Source organism: Osmerus mordax, chromosome 4 (assembly GCF_038355195.1).
Source record: "Osmerus mordax isolate fOsmMor3 chromosome 4, fOsmMor3.pri, whole genome shotgun sequence".
NCBI classification, from domain to species: domain Eukaryota; kingdom Metazoa; phylum Chordata; class Actinopteri; order Osmeriformes; family Osmeridae; genus Osmerus; species Osmerus mordax.
The window spans coordinates 15588830-15611649 of record NC_090053.1 but is presented as its reverse complement, the minus strand read 5'-3'; the positions used below and the strand labels follow the sequence as shown (position 1 = coordinate 15611649).

The window sequence follows — 22820 nt, the reverse complement described above, 5'->3', positions numbered from 1 at the left end:
TTTAATTCCATTTCATTCGTAGGCCTACATAAAGAAAGTCACTTGGCTTAGAAAATAATTGCTTTTAAGACAAACCTGGAATGGATTTGTTTGAATATATCAGGTCAATATATATGATACAGTTTTCTGATCTGATCGCAAATCTGTCAATGTCTATCACAAGCTATATCGTCAAACGTCACGCATATCTTTTTTAAGATGACATTTTGAATGATTACAAGAACAATTGTCAAGCCAATGGCATAGTCTATATTATGCTTAACAACACTTACAGATATTTGAATTCCGAAATACAATTAGAGAAATCTTGTCTTGTTTTTAGAGGAAATCCTCATTATTAGGATATAAAATAGTAGATTTATACATCTTTGAAATGGTCAACGCTTTTGTCTTTGGTGGTAAACACTTTGCTGCTCTGTTATCTGCCTGTGTCTCTTTTGTATAGCCTAAAGCATGAATAATCTCAACGTAATGAGGGATCCTTATAATTCCTCTCTTCCTCACTATTCACTATCTCTCTCTCTTTCAATCTCTCTGTCCTCCATGCAGGATCTGCCCATCCCTCGTCGTCTAGATGAAGTTATCCAGCCATGCAATGTTCTTGGAAGGCCGTGATTCTGCTGGCCCTAGCCTCTATAGCCATCCAGTACACAGCCATACGGACCTTCACCGCTAAGCCCTTCCAGTTGTGCCCAGTCTCCAGCCCTGTGAACTGCGGCCTGGGCTTGGGGCTCGGTCTCGTGGGGCAGGAGGCAGAGGGCGGTGAGCTCCGGGGCTGTGAGGAGATCTCCAACTTCTCCTACAACGCCTCCAGGAAGACCCACGTCCTAATCCTGGCCACCACCCGCAGTGGCTCTTCCTTCGTGGGCCAGCTGTTCAACCAGCACCAGGACGTGTTCTACCTGTTTGAGCCCCTCTACCACGTCCAGACGGCCCTCATCCCACGCCTTTCTCACAGCCGCAACACCGTGGACCGCCGGGTGATGCTGGGCGCCAGCCGCGACCTCCTCCGCAGCCTCTATGACTGCGACCTCTACTTCCTGGAGAGCTACATCAAGCCCCAGCCGGCCAATCACAGCACTGATAAGCTGTTCCGGCGGGGCGCCAGCCGGGCACTGTGCTCCCCTCCTGTGTGCGATGCACACGGCCCCGCCGAGGCAAACGGGGACGAGGGCGAGTGTGTAAGGAAGTGTGCCTTCCTCAACATGACGCTGGCGGCCGAGGCGTGCCGAGAGAGGCGCCACGTGGCAATAAAGACGGTGCGAGTCCCAGAAGTGAGCAACTTGCGAGCGCTGGTGGAGGACCCCAGGCTTAACCTGAAGGTGGTGCAGCTGGTCAGGGACCCCCGGGGGATCTTGGCCTCACGCATCGAGACCTTCAGGGACACCTACCGCCTGTGGCGCATCTGGAGGGCCACTGGGCGCAGGCCCTACAACCTGGACCTCACCCAGCTCAGCATGATGTGTGAGGACTTCCTGAGCTCTATCACCACGGGGCTGAGCAGGCCCGCCTGGCTCAGAGGGAGGTACATGTTGGTGAGGTACGAGGACCTGGCTAGGAGCCCCCTGCAGAAGACCAGGGAGATCTACGAGTTCCTGGGCTTGCCCATGGACAAGAATGTGGCTGACTGGATCCAGAACAACACAAGAGGGAGCAGCGACCTGTCGGCCAAGCACAAGTACGGTACGGTGAGGGACTCTGCAGCCAACGCGGAGAGCTGGAGGCTCAAGCTGCCTTATGACATGGTTGATTACACCCAGACGGTGTGTCAGCACACCCTGCAGGAGTTGGGATACAAGACAGTGAACTCCTCCGAAGAGCTGAAGAACCTGTCCATCACGCTTATTGAGGAGAAAACTTTTCTACCGTTTTTGTAGCAAAGGTCTTACTTATCGTATCCTTATTAAACTTTACTGCACAACTATTTTTGATATATTTATATCGTAGCCTTAATTTCCTTCTTTCATATTTGCACTAAACCTCCAGAACCTTGAAGGTGATCCAGTGGTAATATACTACTGAACCACGTCCATATCAGCACAACACCCATTCAGACAAACGCTGTTTAGGACTTTCAGTGTGTACCAGTGTGCATCTAGTGGTGAAGCAGATGAGGTGTTCAATTCAAGTGACATGAACAAAAAGAGAAAAAAAGCACCATCATACTTAAATCTCCTGAATGCTGGCTGTTGCATTGACAAACGTGAATGTTGATTATTTGTACATCCAGTTCAACTGACCTACAACGTCTTTACTCACTGTACCCAATAAAGGTTGAAGATCTCATAACTGAGCTACTGAAATGTATGATAGGACACTATGTGCAATAAAAGAGAAGTGAATGTTTTTGTCCACCTCAGTGCTTCAGTAGCTTCACATCCAGGTCCCTGTCACATCCAGACAGCCAGATACCTCAGGACAACAAGGCTGACGTGACAGTCTCTGAGGTAAGGTTAGACCAGGTTAGAGTGTCCTGCTATCTGCTAGACCTAGGATCAATACAGTATGTGATATATTCAACCTCGCACCAGGTCAGGAGATAATATAGGCTGTAAGCAGCAGGTGAGTTGTTACAACACAGTCTTTAACCAGATGATTGGCTAGGCTGGAAGGGCATGTCACAGTGGTGTCTGCCATGTTGAAAAGAAGCGTGAAAGGAGAGAAGACGGGAAAGCGTTTCAGGCAAATTCCCTACAAAGCTGACCTCTACTCCAGCTGTCTCCTCAAATTAGTGTGTGAGATGGTGACGGCGTGTCAGTCACACAGCCAGGCATGGCTCCCTAAAGCAGATCTAGCAGGTCCAGACTCAGAGCAGCTTGTGTTCAGTACAAACTCAAGAGGAGGGTTTAGCTTGAAGATGGAACTGATTGAGGAGGCTTGGTCAAACAAACCAAATGTAATCATGAGGCATTTCACTCAATCTGGATCCGTCATTCTGAATCCTCCCTCCTGGCACCTTCTCGCCAAAACAACTGATTTGCCAGGGAGAGATGCGTCACACCCATATGGTAAATCTGATAAGCAGACACCCGCAGGATTTGGTTCTTTCTCTGTGTTGTTCTAGAAACGTCTCTTATCACAGATATGTTAGGTAGTCCCTGCCAGCTCTTCCCGCCCCAGTGAGAACGACACTGCCCGGCTCCTGCCAGTGAATAAGCTGCTACGCTGAACCCCATTTAAAACTGTATCACTGCTCTGGGCGAGTTGATTTGTTTGTGCGCAGTAAACAATATCAAACCCTGGATGTTGAATAGTTTCCTGGAGTATCTGGAGACACTTGCTTGTCTCTGCAGTAGTTGGTGTCTTTCCTTCACGGCTATGACCTGCTATCCCCCCAACCCATCGTCTTTTCTACTCACTCCCTCCTGCCATCAAGGGGACAGTTCTGCAGGTGGGAGATGGCCCAGCAGGGCCCTGGTTCAGGTGTGTTCAAGCTCTCCGTAGGTGTGAAAATAATGGAATTTTCCATCCAGCTCTTCGGTTGATTTCAGCTGCAGTCATGCCTTCTAATCAGTTAATTGACACACATGCACAAGCACACTCAGGTGCGCACACAAACACACACACTGGCACACACAGACAGGTACACACAGGCAAATCAGACATGCATGGAAAGGCTCACGCTGTATCTCATCTCTCCTGTGTGCTGAGGCAACAAGCTGCCCAGCTGAGAGGCAGGGCTAGTAAAAGATGTTTGCCCCTCCCTCTGCCTCTGGGCCTATTGGTCAGACATACTGGCATCCAATCAAATCTGGTCATAGAGATTCACGTTCCCATGACTGTTGGAGCTACTGGATGGCTTAGGTTGTTCAGACACTTATAGTTCCATACCAAGACCATATACTGTTTGGATATCATATATATATTTATATATACATTATATATAAATAATTTGTACAATGTATACATTATTTTCTTATTTTTATATTGAAGTGTTTTTATGCATAGCTAGTGTGTCATCAAATACAATCACCAAAATAAGCAGGCTAGGGGTGAAATAAAACACACAAGGCCAATGTAAAATACAAGTAGCTTTATATAGAATACAGCATCAGTTTTGCAAAAATAGTTCTATGATAGACAAAATCTACTAAGTCTAAAAGTCCAGTTTGAAGTAACAGAGTCCAAAACATATTTACTACAGTAGCTGAATAAAATGTGCAGAGGAAAGCTATAAAAACACACAGAGGGAGGTCAGAAATCATTGAAAATGAAACAGAAATACAAGCTGCTAATGCTAGCATTGTAGATACTATATGCTTTAGAACTACAACTTGAAGCATGCGACACAATAACAAAAGAAAAACGATGCAGAGTTGGAGTGTGCTATATGTTCCAACTGAAAATGGAAACAGTGACAATTGTGTAGTGTTAAATGCAACCGAACGAATTAAATCCAAATGAGTACGTCTACAGTAAGATAACACTCACTTCCATGGACAATAATTTGTTGTCAATGTGTCGTAAACAAAACATGAAATGGAATGGGACAAGAGTTGTGGAAAACACATGTGTGTGTGTAGATGATAGCTATCCCTTCACCTCCGGCTATGTCGGGCTAAACTACTGTATCAGTACCTAGTTAATCCCCAGAAGCACATACACTGGAGTACAGATGGCAAGAAAATAAACATGAAAACATTTTTTTTTACTGATGTTTATGTGGGTGTGACTGCTTAGAGGTGGAAAAAAGTTTGTTTGGACAGCTCAAGCTCAAACTTAGATAATTGAACATGGCGTGGAAAGAAAGAAGAGCCGAGACAGGACTTATTCATCATGCCCCCTGGATGAAGCTGTCCATGGATTTATGAAGCAAGAAAACGATCCATCCCCACCTCCACTATAATACAAAGTAGTAGAAAAAGAGCTCCACTTATACTCACTGTAGGACTCACTGTGGCAGGCAAGCCTCAAAACAAGGTACATACTTGATTACACTGTATCAGCACGATTCACATATAAAAACTGGTCATTGGTGTTCTCATTTTACTGATGTCTAACAATCAAAAGTAAAGTAGTTTTGTTGTCGTAGAAGCTTGATAACAAAAAAAAAACTATCCTTTCAAGCACACTGATTTTAATGGTGTATTGGAACTGGAAACAAAACTTGGATAAACATCATTGTTTTGTTTGAGAAGGGTGTTGGTGCTGATTTTAAGGCCAAATCCTTGTTTATCTATTTCAAATGTAGCGTTACAACATACTCACTCCTACTTTCTGAATCTGGTGCAAATTGTTCCTCCGTCTTGTGCAAGACAGCAAACAGAACATTGTCCTTATCCAGAAATATGACCGACCGCCCACCCTCCCTGCCCCCCTCTCCCTCCCCACCTCCCTCTCCCTGTACATCTTTCCCAACCACTCCCCCCACCCTACTTCTCATCAATCAGAAATGAGACTCCAACGTCAGGGCAACCTCGGAAGTGAGCTAAAACATTCATGTCACCTCCCACATCCTAATAACCCCCCTCTCCCCACCCATCCCATCCTCTAAAACCCTTCCTCCGCTCGTCCTTAGCAACCAGGTCTCCCACACGCAAACCAATCCAAACACATAGTAAACAGGAAATGGGCAGGGTGTCTTGGTGGGGGTGGGGTCTAATCAGACTTGTCTTTCTTCTTTGGTGTGACTTTATTGGCCACCGCTGATCCCACTGCTCCGACGCCGCCTGTCACCACGGAGACGCTGCCCTTGACCAGGCCCACCCCGGCAGCGGGTACACTGGTTACCGCCGTCTTCGTGAGTTCAAAGCTTTTACAGCCCACCCAGGCCACACCCCCTAGCGTGGCACCCACCGCACCCCTGGTAATGTTGAAGAGGCCACCCCCCACTCTCCACACAATGCCAGCTTCAGTCTTAGGGTGATCTTTCTCCAGGTCTGTGAGGAAAAGAGGGGGAGGGAGAGAAAGAGCGAGGTAGAGAGATAGAGAGGAGTGAGGGAGAGAGAGAGATGGACAAAGAAGGAGAAACAAAAAGTAAGAAAATGAAAGGAAGGAGGGAACAAATGAAGAATAGAGAAAGAAACAAAGAGAATAGGCGAGAAAGAGAAAAAGGAATGGTTATATTATGTCTGCAAAGCAATAAAACAACAATACCGTATGACTTTCCTTGGGAACCTTGAAATACTGAGAGAGGTAAATAAGGAAATATAAAATGTTAATGTTTCTGTAGAGTCTGTGTTGTGTGGTGAATAACAACATGTGTTTGGTTGTTTACAACTCAGTCCCAGCACTAGATCAGCCATCAGCCAGGATGACTCATAGGCTTCCACATATAGGAAAGAAATATGGGTGATAAAGCTTTTAAATGAAACCTCAAGGGGGAGAAAGAACACGGAAGAGCGATAAATGGGGCCGGATGAAAGAGAGGTAGAGATGGAAAGGATAGGGAACAAGGAACAGGAGATAGAGGGGAAGACTGAAAGAGAGACCGGAAGAGAGAGAGGGTGCACAAGGAGAGAAGAGAAGGAGGGTAAGACAGAGAGGCGAGAGAGGGAAAGAGGGGTCAAGACAAAAAAGGGTAGAGAAGAGAGTGTACGTGATGAAAAGAGAGGTGATTGAACTGGAACTGGTTCAATCTCTCTTCTAAGTGCACCATGCTAATAAATGGGGAGTCAGGTGGCTGAGCGGTTAGGGAATCGGGCTAGTAATCAGAAGGTTGCCGGTTCGATTCCGGGCTGTGCAGGATGACGTTGTGTCCTTGGGCAAGGCACGGTACCCACTGTCCCTGTACTAACTGTAAGTTGCTCTGGATAAGAGCATCTGCTATATTACTAAATGTAAAAGTAAACGTGTTTAACGTTTACTGAAGTCATGTTCATCCTCTGTGTAATGGATCATCATATTTTGGATGAATTTAGTCCATGGATTTCAGTATGCCCCCCCCCACCCCCCCCATGTTATCTCTTCACAGATAGCAGACAGCTATCTATTAAACCCTGCCCAAATGATAAACTATTCCCTGTCACGTCCCTTCGTGATGTGGCGCCATGTTATATCTCCTTCCCCCTCAATCCAGCATGAACATGGAGGTGGCAGCCTTATGTGTTTTCCAACTCTCCCTCCCTCTCCTCATTTCTTCCTCTGTCCCCAAGTGTCAGAGAGAGAGAGGGAAAGAGAGAGGGGGAGAGAGAGAGAGCAGAGGAAGATGTCCCTCGACCTGTCTATGTCATTCCTTCTACACAGAGGTGAAGGCCATCCAGTTTAGCTGTTAGCTGTTAGCACACACACACACACACCCACTAAAGTGTGGAATCCACTTTGGCAGCCCTTGTAGGATCAGGGCAGAACCTGGAAGGATGGTTGAGTGTAGAGCAGCTTCTCAGGCACGTTAGAACAGCTCCTTTTCTCTACTCACGACGCTGGGATGCTGGCAGGCCCGCTGCTAGTGCTGCTTCTATTTAGGGCTTCCTTCATCAAAAGACTGAAAGCAGCAGCAGCACCACCCACACACACACACCTAGCTACATCATTCTGGCCCTCCAGAAGGGAGTGGGCTAGTGTTCAGATCAATCCAGATACAGAAGATGGCTTTGCTCACCATTCCCAGGGTCCTAACTCCTAGGGTCCTATTTCCCACAGTTCAGGGTACAGTAACTCGCTATCAATCCCAGAGAGGAACAGAGAAAGACAAGCAGACTGTAGAGTTCAGCTGGTGTACTATTAGTGCTATAGAGTATTAGTTCATATCTGTGATTAAGTACAAGTCCAGAAAGAAGGGAGACACAAACACAACTTGCCAGAAGAAAAGACTGATCCCCCTTATCTACTTTTTGTCTACCTCCTTCCCTTTGAACATCAGAGCTTCAGAGGAGGTGGGAAGAGGGGTAAAGGAGGGGGGAGGGAGGGAGTGGGGGGTGAGGAACCTTTCCCCTGTGGGAAAGGTTCATCAGCAGCTTCATCAGCAGCTGGCTCCTTTCCCAGAGTGCACCTGTTGGAGACAGGAAGTTGAGCACAGGGCGCTTTGAAGACACATCCTTCCTTCCCCAGATCTGCCTAACCCCCTGTCTCTGTCTCCCTTCTGCCTCTGTCCCATCTCTCCTGGCCCAGCCCAGCCTCATTCCAGTCTGGGGCCATTTTAGCGCAACCCAGATCCAGCTAGCCTTCTCAAAGAGAACTGTGTGTGTATGCGTGTGTTCAGAGGTGTCACTATGAGGCAGCACGTTCTCTCTATTCTAGAGTAACTATACTATACTAGAGTAACAAGCGAACAGAGAACACTCTAATAAATACGCCTAATCTTTCAATTAGACAACTATTCATAAAGACTACATTAAACTAAACTAAGTCAAACAGAGCCACATACTCACCAGACATTAGGCACTCTTTAACACTCTTTATCCTATTCTCCTTATTAGCAAGACTCCCTCAGAGCAGAGATGCACAGTAGCATTGTGTTTTCACCCAGCCTGTAGCTTATATTACTGTCTGGGGAAGCTATAATGGCCAGAAATAAATAACTCTCATAAAACTGAGAGACATTAAAGAATGAACCTGTTGAGGGCCCTGTGTGGAGGTGAAGTGCAGCTGGAGAGGAGAGGAAAGGAGAGTTTTTAACGAGGGTAATGAGTTCTGAGGGAGCTGCTGCTGATGGTAGCATTTCCCTCCCTCATGGTGCATGATGGGATAGAAGGATAACAAGCCCTGGAGACTCCTAAATCACCGCCGTTCCTCGTTCCCCACCTCCTGCACTGTAAGTACATCATCTCCGAACAGAGTGACCAACTCCACCTCTGCAAGAACCTCATCACCTTTAAAACAGAGACCCACTCCTCTTATGTCAGGCTGCAATGTCCAGACCTGCGCTGGCCTGGGCTCTGATTACAGTCATCTGGAGTCATCACCATTTACTCCAGAGGAGCTGAGTCTCTCTTTCAATATGTTTGAGGGGTTAACTTATAGTAGTGGATGGTGTTTCTGATGCTTTAGTGAAGTGCTGAGTTTGTTTGAGCGAGCATGACAGTTCACATGTGAATGACTGCTAATGAATCATCAGACTGACTCTCTGCTACTCTGCCTCCAGTGTCTTCTCGGTGATAACAAAAACAAGCCAGCCTGTCAATAACGCTACTCTGACAACAATAGTGCTATTTAAAACCGTTCATATTTTGTTGATGTGGGAAAGACGAAGACGGTGTTGAAGAGCCAGCTGTGGGGTGGTGAGGTTAGTTGTGAGGTCAGCTGTTAGGGGGTGAGGTGTGGAGGTGGTGAGGGTGTTAACTGTGAGTGGTGAGGTGGTGTATCGAGGTGAGAAGGTTAGATGTGGTGAGGTGAGGAGTGATAGCAGCTGTACAGCCGAGTGAATCCATATCTCTGGGTTGAACTACCAGCTGTTAGTAAACAAGGCTAGTGGCAGTGTTTACCCTAGGTTTACAGCTTGGGGGGGGGGGGGGGGGACGACGACGACCATGTAGAGACATGGTCGCCCGACCATGTAGAGACAGAAATGACATGCCGTCGGAGCGCGAATATAATGGGAAACACTGAGTGGTGAGGAACATATGAATGTGTAGGCCAAGTCACACAGGGAGTGGGCTAGGATTGAGTAGGCTGGACTGGGGTGGGCTTGGCTAGGACTAGGATGGAGTAGGCTATACTGGGTTAGGCTAGGATGCAGGGCAGGCCAATCATCGTTAGACATAGCGTTGATACCAGTTTGAGAATAACTGACAGTTAGAGAGAACTTTGTTTGTAACTACTGCACTGTAAATTCAGCAAATCACAAAAACCTCCATCTCCTAGACAATGTTCTCCTTAATCTGAGGCTGGTTGAATGATAAAATGCTCAGCCTTTCTACCATCAAACCACCCAGTAATAATAAATAGTACTTACTAGCATGGTGACGGATGCACACGCTTTCATCGACACTGCTTTTGTCACTAGCCTTCAGTGCACTCTGAACCTGTCTCTGCAGCCTCATTTAGGAGCTAGCCGTTCTCTCCAATTCCCTCTCTCTTTCTCCCGCTCTCTCTTTGTTCCCTTTTCTCTCTCTCCTCCTATCTCTCCTTCTTTCTAGTTATCCCCCACTCCCTTTCTCTCTCTCTGCCATCTCTCTCCATCTCCACCCCCCCCCTCCCACTCCATCTCTCTATCCCTCTCTCCATGTCTCTCAGTCTTAATTATCGGAGGCTTCAGAGCAGACGAGGCCGTGTTAAGGTGATACTGGAGTCTCCGTGATCTTTTCCTCCTCAACACCCCGTCTTCTCCGCAGTGAAATTAAAAGTTTGCTGCAAGCATTTAAACCTGGCAGGTGGTAATTATGCATTTCTACCTCTTCTGTGCATACTCTGAGCATCAATACACTCACCCTTCAACACTCTCTGGTTAAGTGGAGTTATTGTGTGCTTCTCTAACTAGCTAGAATACAAACTTTATGATTTTGAACAATGAACAAATCCAGGATATGATCTATTACAGCCAGGACAGATGAGGAAATCCACCCCTAAAAGTTTTCAATAATAACAGTATATCCTACTTCACGTTCGCAATATACTGTACGCACATAACTCAATGACCTCTTAATCTTAATACTGCCCCTTACATGTGTACGCCTATTTTTGCACAAGCAAAATCGGGCTCCTATTGTGGTTCTTTGTACCTTAAAGGCATAACACAACTGCTGAATCAGCTGAGTCAGTTGGCTGAGCGGTGAGGGAGTCGGGCTAGTAATCCGAAGGTTGCCAGTTCGATTTCCGGTCATGCCAACTGACGTTGTGTCCTTGGGCAAGGCACTTCACCCTACTTGCCTCGGGGGAATGTCCCTGTACTTACTGTAAGTCGCTCTGGATAAGAGCGTCTGCTAAATGACTAAATGTAAATGTGAATCACATAGTTTATGTATGAGGCATAAAACTTTTAACAGGATCCCCACACAGTCAGCCAGTCAAAAGAAAACTGAACACTAAACATAGGGTAAGCAATTTAGTTTAAGGTCAAACTTCTGAAAACATTGACGGAAGGGCTGGACTGGGACAAAAAATCGTCCCTGGCATTTTTGGCCCAGGCAGCCCACACCCACCGTGACTGGTCAGACACATTCCCTGCAGACAGTCCTTAAAATATGCGTGCATTCTATAATATGAGCTGCCTAGTGTTCTGCTTCATGTGATAGTTTTGGATCCTTCAAGAAGAGTCTCAAGACTTATTATCTGTTGATCTTACACTTAAATAATTAATTAATTCTTAGAGTTATGATTTGTATATTTATGGTATAAAAAATATATATACATATTGATATTTGATATTGTATTGTTATTATTACTATTTTGCTTAATATTGGCTTAGCAACTTTTAAAACTGTTTACTGTTAATTGTTGGAATGCTGCTTCAGCATTCCAAGTATTTGAATCTTTATTCAACTTCTTCATATTATTGTTGGAATACTGCTTCAGCATTTTATTTCTTCCATGACACCTTTCAGCTTCTTCAAATCTTCAGCTATTAAAGATCCTGTAAAGTAAATTCCATGTTTTGCTTCTAAGTACATTATATACGTGTGAAATTAGTTCCTGAAAGCATGTGCAAAGCGCTAAAACTTTGTCACACTGAAATGTGGAGTTAAACCGAAGAACAGTTTCTCTTCCGTTTTCAGATCAGGTTTTAATGTCTACGTCATTTCGCCCTATTTACGTCAGATCACTGAATGGCTCCTCCTGCTGTACTGTTATTATAGCCGACATCAGCTAGCTAGCTAGCTTCAGGATGTCTCCCACCACCCGCAACTGCATCTTCCATGGATGCAAGAACTCCATCTGCGCTGCAACGCCATTTAAGTTCCCTATTGATAATGAAAGGAAAAATAGATGGATAGATTTTGTGAAGAGCCACGCTCATGGAAAGCTACGGATAAACTCCAACAGCCGCCTCTGCACTGACCATTTCACGGCGGACAGTTTTAACATGGACCAGAGACAGACGGGGTTCACCAACACACGGCTTCTCTTGCAGCGCGGAGCCGTACCGAGCATCGCCCCTCTGGCCGTTCATCCTCCGGTCGCACCTGGACCATCCACCGCCGCCAGCAGTTCATCACTCAGTTCTGTGTGCTTGTTATAATTATACTAGATAACTTTTCCAGAGGTATCTCTGCTATGAGTTAGGGCAAACCGCTAAATTGATATTAGGCTACTCGGTGTAGAATGATGGTATTTTGGTGAAATAGCTAATGTGTTAGAAGTAGCCTAGTTGGAGAGCTCACTGTCTCTGGTGTCCATTTTTACTGTTACAGCTCAGGGGAACATTTCATTTATATGCATCTGTATGTTTCACTCATTGAACAAATACATTCTAATTCTATACGTTTTTTTTCGGCTTGACATAGCGTCCATTATCTGGGTCGGAGGTAGGCACTAGGCAGCGAGGGGCGGAGCTTCAGCTTCTTCAGGCGACACGTCCCCCCAGCCTCAAGCAGAGAAGACAGATGATTTTTTCAAGATTTCAAAGCCTAATTTAACATACTTGTCGGTGTTATTTTTTCATTTGAATTTGGATGGGTAGTTAATAACACATTCTGTGGTGTGTCCGGGTCCACTTTACAGGATTTTAAAAACCGTTCCGATATCAAAAAATTTAGCAGTTTCAGGCCATGGGTGCCATGACTTTTCAGCTTTGTACCTCTTATGCTTGAATTAGTATAAATCAATATTCATAATATTTTTAACATGGGTTTCCAATGGAGTTTTCTTTCAAATCCTCTCAAACTTCTTCAACTTCCAAATCCTTCTTCTTCCTCAATCTTTCAGCTAGAGCCACCATTTAAACTTTAAAATGTTGACAAAACCCTAAACTATTTTTTAATAATTCAGCTTTTTGATATCTATTCAACTTTTTTCAATATCACTGATTATGTTTCATGACTTTTTCAAACCGTTTCTGAGATTTACATGGGTTTCTATGTAGAGAGCTAGAGTGAGGCATTGGAATGTTGCGCAAATTCAGAGTGACAGCAGAGTCCGAAACCGTTTTTTTTGTAAATGGCACTTTTGCCCTCACGGCCACAATATTAACGTTTCAAGCTTCATTTTGGATCAAAACGATGCCGTGCTTGTGCTGGTCGGACTCATATGGGTATGGAAACCCACAGTTATTTACTTTTTGCGTGAGGAGCCAGAGAGTGAGACAAAGTCTGTCTCAAGCCCCATAGAGACTAATGCAAATTTTGGGACAAATTCGTCAGAGAAAGCAAAAAAGAACAAGATTTTGAAGAGTCGTATTTCTGACGCACAGACATATAAAGGACATCTCTGGTTTCGGCAGTCTTGGGTCTCGGAAAATATCCTTATTTTTTTCTAGGTTAACAACTACCAACTACTACCACTGCTGCTACAACTACTGCACCTGCTGATATATCTTATGCAACTACTAATTCTGCAGATGCTGCTAATATCTCTTTTACTACTATTGCTAATGGAACTGTTTTGTTCTACTATGCCACTGATACTACTGTATCTGCTACAGCTATTACTATCCCAACTATAATTTCAGCTACTAAAACAAATATTCTACTTCTTTGACTACTTCTACAGTTTAACAGTTAAGCTTTCAGCTTCTCCTGCATTGTATTTCAGCTCTTAGCATTGTTAGATGATGCAGTTCAGATTCCACACTGCCTCTTTTGTGTGACTCACACATTTTTGAAATTCATTTCAGTCTGTATTTTCTCATTTCTGTATTTTCAGCAATTTGTAAAAAATAATTTCAGCTTTCAGCATTCCAACGCATTTTTTGCAGGACATGCACTTTCTAGAAGGTTGCCAGTTCGATTTCCGGTCATGCCAACTGACGTTGTGTCCTTGGGCAAGGCACTTCACCCTACTTGCCTCGGGGGAATGTCCCTGTACTTACTGTAAGTCGCTCTGGATAAGAGCGTCTGCTAAATGACTAAATGTAAATGTGAATCACATAGTTTATGTATGAGGCATAAAACTTTTAACAGGATCCCCACACAGTCAGCCAGTCAAAAGAAAACTGAACACTAAACATAGGGTAAGCAATTTAGTTTAAGGTCAAACTTCTGAAAACATTGACGGAAGGGCTGGACTGGGACAAAAAATCGTCCCTGGCATTTTTGGCCCAGGCAGCCCACACCCACCGTGACTGGTCAGACACATTCCCTGCAGACAGTCCTTAAAATATGCGTGCATTCTATAATATGAGCTGCCTAGTGTTCTGCTTCATGTGATAGTTTTGGATCCTTCAAGAAGAGTCTCAAGACTTATTATCTGTTGATCTTACACTTAAATAATTAATTAATTCTTAGAGTTATGATTTGTATATTTATGGTATAAAAAATATATATACATATTGATATTTGATATTGTATTGTTATTATTACTATTTTGCTTAATATTGGCTTAGCAACTTTTAAAACTGTTTACTGTTAATTGTTGGAATGCTGCTTCAGCATTCCAAGTATTTGAATCTTTATTCAACTTCTTCATATTATTGTTGGAATACTGCTTCAGCATTTTATTTCTTCCATGACACCTTTCAGCTTCTTCAAATCTTCAGCTATTAAAGATCCTGTAAAGTAAATTCCATGTTTTGCTTCTAAGTACATTATATACGTGTGAAATTAGTTCCTGAAAGCATGTGCAAAGCGCTAAAACTTTGTCACACTGAAATGTGGAGTTAAACCGAAGAACAGTTTCTCTTCCGTTTTCAGATCAGGTTTTAATGTCTACGTCATTTCGCCCTATTTACGTCAGATCACTGAATGGCTCCTCCTGCTGTACTGTTATTATAGCCGACATCAGCTAGCTAGCTAGCTTCAGGATGTCTCCCACCACCCGCAACTGCATCTTCCATGGATGCAAGAACTCCATCTGCGCTGCAACGCCATTTAAGTTCCCTATTGATAATGAAAGGAAAAATAGATGGATAGATTTTGTGAAGAGCCACGCTCATGGAAAGCTACGGATAAACTCCAACAGCCGCCTCTGCACTGACCATTTCACGGCGGACAGTTTTAACATGGACCAGAGACAGACGGGGTTCACCAACACACGGCTTCTCTTGCAGCGCGGAGCCGTACCGAGCATCGCCCCTCTGGCCGTTCATCCTCCGGTCGCACCTGGACCATCCACCGCCGCCAGCAGTTCATCACTCAGTTCTGTGTGCTTGTTATAATTATACTAGATAACTTTTCCAGAGGTATCTCTGCTATGAGTTAGGGCAAACCGCTAAATTGATATTAGGCTACTCGGTGTAGAATGATGGTATTTTGGTGAAATAGCTAATGTGTTAGAAGTAGCCTAGTTGGAGAGCTCACTGTCTCTGGTGTCCATTTTTACTGTTACAGCTCAGGGGAACATTTCATTTATATGCATCTGTATGTTTCACTCATTGAACAAATACATTCTAATTCTATACGTTTTTTTTCGGCTTGACATAGCGTCCATTATCTGGGTCGGAGGTAGGCACTAGGCAGCGAGGGGCGGAGCTTCAGCTTCTTCAGGCGACACGTCCCCCCAGCCTCAAGCAGAGAAGACAGATGATTTTTTCAAGATTTCAAAGCCTAATTTAACATACTTGTCGGTGTTATTTTTTCATTTGAATTTGGATGGGTAGTTAATAACACATTCTGTGGTGTGTCCGGGTCCACTTTACAGGATTTTAAAAACCGTTCCGATATCAAAAAATTTAGCAGTTTCAGGCCATGGGTGCCATGACTTTTCAGCTTTGTACCTCTTATGCTTGAATTAGTATAAATCAATATTCATAATATTTTTAACATGGGTTTCCAATGGAGTTTTCTTTCAAATCCTCTCAAACTTCTTCAACTTCCAAATCCTTCTTCTTCCTCAATCTTTCAGCTAGAGCCACCATTTAAACTTTAAAATGTTGACAAAACCCTAAACTATTTTTTAATAATTCAGCTTTTTGATATCTATTCAACTTTTTTCAATATCACTGATTATGTTTCATGACTTTTTCAAACCGTTTCTGAGATTTACATGGGTTTCTATGTAGAGAGCTAGAGTGAGGCATTGGAATGTTGCGCAAATTCAGAGTGACAGCAGAGTCCGAAACCGTTTTTTTTGTAAATGGCACTTTTGCCCTCACGGCCACAATATTAACGTTTCAAGCTTCATTTTGGATCAAAACGATGCCGTGCTTGTGCTGGTCGGACTCATATGGGTATGGAAACCCACAGTTATTTACTTTTTGCGTGAGGAGCCAGAGAGTGAGACAAAGTCTGTCTCAAGCCCCATAGAGACTAATGCAAATTTTGGGACAAATTCGTCAGAGAAAGCAAAAAAGAACAAGATTTTGAAGAGTCGTATTTCTGACGCACAGACATATAAAGGACATCTCTGGTTTCGGCAGTCTTGGGTCTCGGAAAATATCCTTATTTTTTTCTAGGTTAACAACTACCAACTACTACCACTGCTGCTACAACTACTGCACCTGCTGATATATCTTATGCAACTACTAATTCTGCAGATGCTGCTAATATCTCTTTTACTACTATTGCTAATGGAACTGTTTTGTTCTACTATGCCACTGATACTACTGTATCTGCTACAGCTATTACTATCCCAACTATAATTTCAGCTACTAAAACAAATATTCTACTTCTTTGACTACTTCTACAGTTTAACAGTTAAGCTTTCAGCTTCTCCTGCATTGTATTTCAGCTCTTAGCATTGTTAGATGATGCAGTTCAGATTCCACACTGCCTCTTTTGTGTGACTCACACATTTTTGAAATTCATTTCAGTCTGTATTTTCTCATTTCTGTATTTTCAGCAATTTGTAAAAAATAATTTCAGCTTTCAGCATTCCAACGCATTTTTTGCAGGACATGCACTTTCTAGTTGTAATTATTGTAAGATTCATATTTTGTCGCTTTGGACAAAAGTGTCTGCTAAATACAATACCGAAACACACACACAGCCTCCCTCCCTTCCTGAGTCCCTGTTAATTTGTAGACTCCTTACCACGTCGTCAACTACTCTTTCTTCCATCTTTTCCTCACTTGCTCCCATGGCCCTGTCACTGTCACTCTCCTGCTCCTCGGCTTCTTCCCTGACCCTCTCAGTATGTTTCTGCCTCTCTGAGCCAGCTACCTCTCCTCCTTCCTCTACAGGTGCTGATGTTGAAGCAGATAAAGCCCCCCCCCAAACAACGTTTTGCACATTTTTGTGGCGTTCGCCTGTAGATTTATTCTTAACGTTTCTGTGCCTCCCTTGCACTTTGGTGGTCGTTTCTCCATTTTAGCGATGCTAAACTTTAACGATGCTAAACCAGCATACGCATTAGCCAACAGCTCGTGTCTTAGGGCCTGCGGGAGGCAATATTATGAATCAGGGGAAGGGGGTTCCTGGATTTGATTGGGTCAGGCCAATGCCAATAAAGAAAATTAACCAATGGGCCGCTGTCAGTTCTCTATGGGCCAGCCCCCCCCCCCCCCCAAAAAAGAAGCCTATAGCCTACATTTTATTGGCGATTCGGCCCAAAAATGCATCGGCCCAGTATGCCAGATGGCCAGTCCAGCCCTGATTGACGGAAACTTTCCACTCTACAGATAGACAGATCGCCCCAACAGACACATGCACGCATGCATACACACAAGCACACACAGACACGCACACAAGCAGGCACACACGTAGACACACAGGTCCCTAAGTCAGTTGTAATATAAGCAGGCAGCAGCTTGTGGTCAGAGAGCAGTGCTGATGGGGCTAGACAGGCTGACTTTTAACAGGTAGACACCTGAAGACTAGAGACTATGGCCCTGAAGACTGGAACCTTAAAGACTGGAGCACTGAAGACTTGAGCCTAGAAGACTGACACACAGAAAATTGGAGCCCTGACGACTGGGCCCTGACGACTAGAGCCCTGAATACCCTGCTCTACTATAAGAGATGTGTTTCAACATCTCTCAAGCCGGGGCTATACAAGGGCTAGACAATACCTGTCACAGAGCAGAGCTACAGCAGCATGTTCCAAGTTCCGTAGAATTATATCATCATCGTACTTATCACCTTCATCGCTGTCACCATCATTATTCCCATTATTGTAATCATTGCCATTATTAGCATTTTCATTACCATAATTTTTGTCATAATAACCATCATTGTCACCATCATCATTATGATCATCACCAATACCTTGGAGTTAAAGGTGATTGGTAAGGCTCAATACCCCCCCCCCCCCCCCAGTTATCACACCCTGGCTATCCCCTGGTAATCGCTTCCTGGTTATCACCTACTCCCAGGTTAACCCCCCTCTCTCTAGTCTTATCGCCCATCCCCCAGGTTTTCACCCCCATTCCCCTGTTTATCATCCCCCTCTTTTCCTGGTTATCATCCCCTAAGCACGGCTGTAGAAAACAGGAAACTCGCCGTCACTCCATCTAAAGGAAATACCACTCTGGATTGATTCCACAGTCAGGAACAGAATGTCAGTGTCCTGGGACAGCCCCACAGCTCAGTGCCATGTGAAAGCTCGGACGTAAAGGTTGAGATAGACCTGGCTCTGTCTGGGGACCCAACCCTGGAAAGGAGAAAGTCACGCTAACAAGTTGTTAGCCCCTCCGGTTCCACCACCAAGCACACACACACACACACACCTTTCCCACAACTCCAAGCAAATTATTCTGCGCAAAGCAGACACCAAACGATGAATTCTTCCCAAACAAACAACAGCTAACTCTTTCTCTCCTCCATGCTACATTACAGCCCCCAAGCTCCCAGCAGACTCCTCCTGAGGAGCAGTAATCAGTCTGAGTGGAGGAGGCGCAGAGGGAGAGAGGAGAGAAGAAAAGAGGCACAGAGAAAGGAGAGGAGACAGGAGGTATAACTAGAGAAAGGAAAAGGGAGGCACAGATAGAGGAAAGGAGAGAAGAGGAGCAGAGGAAGAGAGGAAACGAGAGAAGAGGTAAAGATAGAGGAAAGGGGAGAGGAGGAGCAGAGAGAAGAGGACACCTAAGTCTTTGAATATAGAGCTGTAGTGTACCTGCTCCCTGTCTAGCAGGAGCTATCCTGCTGGGATGGAAAGCTTCACCATTGATCATAGACTGAGCAAGCGAGACAGGGGAAATCTGCTGCTATTCCCTTGGATGATAAGGAGCAACAGCTCTGTCACATAAACACAGTAGTAAAATACTATTTTATCAAATGTGGAGTCCAGGCAAGTTGCAAATCTCCCAACCAGTCAGCCACACATTTAGCAAGACAAACAGTCAGCCAGAGTCAGAAACTACCAGCCAGAGAAACAGTCAGCCAAACACAGAAACAGCCAGCCTGGCAAACAGCTAGATAGACAGTCAGTCACAGTCAGTCAGCCAGTTACCCAAACAGCAAGCTGACAAAAAGGCAGCAAACAAAACAAACAACCAGCTAGGTAGCCAGACAGTCAGTGAAAAAACAGTTAAGACTATTGCTCTGCCCCTGGGTTGAAGGCTATTATCAGCAGCAGAGCGGTGTACACCAACACAAAGGACCCAGAGCCATAGGGACAAGAGGTTGACAAGAGAGGACGTCATGAATAAATGTTTGTTCACATAAAAAGCGCAGAGGCTTCCTTTGGAACCTGTAGTCTAGTCAGGCTGAAAGCTAGCATGGAGGCATCAAAATAGCTTTTCACTGACAGGACTATGGGACAGCACCATGAATGGACTGTTTTTTAAGGCTCTGATTCTATCATGGTGCTCCACAGATAGGCCTTCCACAGACAGGAGAGAATGTCCAGACAGGAAGTGCAGAACATGCTCTATCATGTCTATCATCCATTGACAGGAAGTAGAGAACATGTTCTATCATCCAGACAGGAAGTAGAGAACATGTGTTATCATCTAGACAGGAAGTAGAGAACAAGCTCTATCACCCAGACAGGAAATAGAGAATGTGATATATCATTTAGACAGGAAATAGAGAACCTAGTCTATCATCCAGACAGGAAAGAGAGAAGATGGTCTATCACCCACAGACAGGAAATAGAGAAGGTGGTTTATCATCCACTGACAGGAAATAGAGAATGTGGTCTATCATCCAGAGGGGAAATAGATAACGTGGTCTATCATCCAGACAGGAAGTAGAGAGTATGTCATTGGGAGGATGGCCTAGTTTGCTAATCCAGAGGGACATGAAGCCCATGTCACTGCAGCTGTTGTTTTTAAAGCCCATTAATGTTATGAGGAAGAACAACATTTGCTTTCTCCTCCTGTAAGCGGGTCATGGGATTGAGTCAGACAGTTCTGTGTCAGTCTCCCCATAAAAGATGAACATTTAGTCCGATGATTGGGGCGGTTTAGGGGGAGGGGGAGGAAAGGGTGACCTAACCCTAGGCAGATACTGAGGACAGTCATAGACTGGTAACGTAGTTCTGATGCTGTATCTATCTATCTATGGATTCTCTTTCTTGCCCAAACTACATTCACGACAAAAAACCTGTCCAGTGCTCAGGGAAATGTATAATTAGCTATGGTCTACAGTGCACCAGTGCCTGTCCCTGACAGTCAGCAGGAAAATAAACGTGAGTTTGTGCTTCACTGACAGAAGGCCATCTGTCTCCATCAAAAGTTAAAGTGAGTGCTACTGTGTGTGGCTGGGGTATGTTGTGTGTAAGTGTGCTACTGTGGGTGACTACATCTGCTGTGTGTGTGTGTCCTGTATGTGTGTGGGACTGTGTGATGTGGGTGTGTGCAATCGTGGGTCCGTGATAGGGGAAAAAATCGATTCACATTTGAATCGCGATTCAGTCTTCTAGCGATTCACATCGATTCACAAATGTAGAAAATCTGGGGTTTTTTTGTTCGTTTTTTATGTTTTTATTTATTTATTGATATATGTATATATAGAAAATTTTAATCGTGAATTGATTTTTAATCAAATCGTGACCCCAAGAATCGATTTGAATCGAATCGTGAGGTACCAAAAGATTCCCACCCCTAGTGCGTGAGTGTGTATGTGAAGGCATGGAGCTGTTTCCAAGGCAGCCTTCAAAGCCGGAGGCAGAGACCAACCAATGACACTGTTTATTACAGGATGTATGAATAACTCTTGGACAGGTAGATATCCGTGTGTTGTGTGAGTGTGTGTGTGTACGCATGAGTGTGTCTGTATGTTTGTCTGTGTGATCAAAGTAATGTTCTATGGCAAGTAAGGCTATCCTTTGGTCGTAACCAAGAGAGTAGTAGCAGCATAACCTGAACCAAACATCACAGATCACAGTCAAAAACCTTGAACAAAAAACAACTTTCAATGCAACCTAATCTCCATTTTAGAGACCTCTTCTATTTCCAGGGTAAGTACATGAATAATGCATGGCGCTACACCTGGGCTCATCAGACGCCAGGTGAGAAGGGAAGGGGTGAAAACTGATTTTCAATAATTCAACAGAGACAGTCATGTTTTGTTGTGTTGGCCTTGTGTCCCCCGAGCTGGCTCTGAGTCGAGAGCAGAGCTCAGAGCCAAGACATTCCTCTCAACTGTGTCCTTGTGACGCCGCCATATGGCTGAGAAACACTGAGGATTCCCAGTCGGACTGAATAGAACCCTGGAGCGAGTTTTTAACAAGTTGGTGATAATGTTCGTACGCTTACGTGTGTCTGTTCTATGTGTGTGTGTGTGAGTCTGTGAGTGTGTGTCTGTGCGTTTCTACATGCAAGTGTTTGTATATCTGTGTGACTGCATGTAAGTGTGCATGTGTGTGCATGCGTGTGTGCCTAGTGCATGTGTCTGTATGTGCATGTGTGTCAGCATGCCTGTCTGTGCTCGTACTTGTGCACATTTTAGGCTTAGCCCCAGCTAATCCCTCACGCTGTCTTTCACAAACCGTATCGCCCCTTTAAGCTCCCTGCTCGCACTGTCCCCAGCTAGCTTTGATTTATGTCTTTAATTTGTCCTCACCTGGGGCACACAAAGGCTCTCTGGAGGCTCCGGGAAACAGCCCCCCTGGACCAGACAGGCCCATTCAACACGCTGCCATGGTTTGAGAGACTAGGTCATGAATATCATCTCACTGCTTCAATATTCAGGCTTCTTCTATGCTGTGTAACCTTCTGTCAATAGGTACAGCATGATATGGGTGGGACTGTTGGTGTTAAGTGTAAGTCCAAAGTTTGTGTTGAAGAATAGAGAGAGGTGGGAAGAGCTGGAAAAGTTGGTGTCAAAATGTGTAAATATCAGTGCAGATGGCAAGCTGAATCCCTGCTGATTTTCATTGTTCTTAAGAGAGACAGCACAAGAAAAAAGTAAGACAGAGAGAGATAGAAAGAGAGCAAGAGAGACAGAGGCAGAGAAAGGGGGGGCGAGAGAGAGAGAGAGAGAGAGAGAGACAGGTATGTGTGATACTGTCATCTCTCCAGCATTGTTTATCCTCTCTGATAGAATACAGGCCAGATGATAACAGGAAATCACACCGCAGGGGAAAATAATTGGATGTGAAAAATAACCACTACAGGAGCAGCTTGCCGTTCCTCTTTATCTTAAGCCTAAATGCTTGGCATTTGACAAATCAGAGGAAGACGTTCGTATCTTCTCTCTTTCACTCTCTCTCTTTCTTCAATAGACAGCAAACGTTGTTTTTCTTGTTTGTTTAAAATGCCTCCTGGCATCTTAGTCCTGTGTGCTGACAGGGGTCCCTGAGGTGGATTTAACATGGACATTTTAAAACTCCATTCCCTTGGATGTCTTCACTAAAGCCTGTCTGTGCAGCCTGTCAGCATCTGATGCTAACATAGTCAGCAACACTTCCAACATCTTCCCTTCTTCACCTCTCATTCCTCTCTTTCACAACATAATAACCAGCCACATCATGGCTCTTCCCATCACCCCCAGCCATGACACATACCAATAATACTCCACACTGCAATC

The 22820-nt window shown here is 44.5% G+C and overlaps 2 protein-coding genes across 2 annotated transcripts in view; one reads left to right on the top strand and one right to left on the bottom strand.

The window, feature by feature from the left end:
• The first annotated feature begins 590 nt into the window (after nucleotides 1-590).
• Nucleotides 591-1877, top strand: chst1 (carbohydrate (keratan sulfate Gal-6) sulfotransferase 1). Its single transcript, XM_067235238.1, has one exon. The coding sequence runs from the start codon at nucleotides 591-593 to the stop codon at nucleotides 1875-1877; it is 1287 nt and encodes a 428-aa protein (XP_067091339.1).
• A 3527-nt stretch (nucleotides 1878-5404) lies between these two features.
• Nucleotides 5405-22820, bottom strand: part of zgc:101566 (Transmembrane protein 263-B-like) — a 29018-nt gene continuing 11602 nt past the window's right edge. Inside the window, exon 3 of the mRNA XM_067235169.1 lies at nucleotides 5405-5879. Within this exon, the coding sequence (XP_067091270.1) occupies nucleotides 5599-5879 (281 nt within the window). The 3' untranslated portion in view covers nucleotides 5405-5598. The remainder of the gene's footprint in view (nucleotides 5880-22820) is intronic.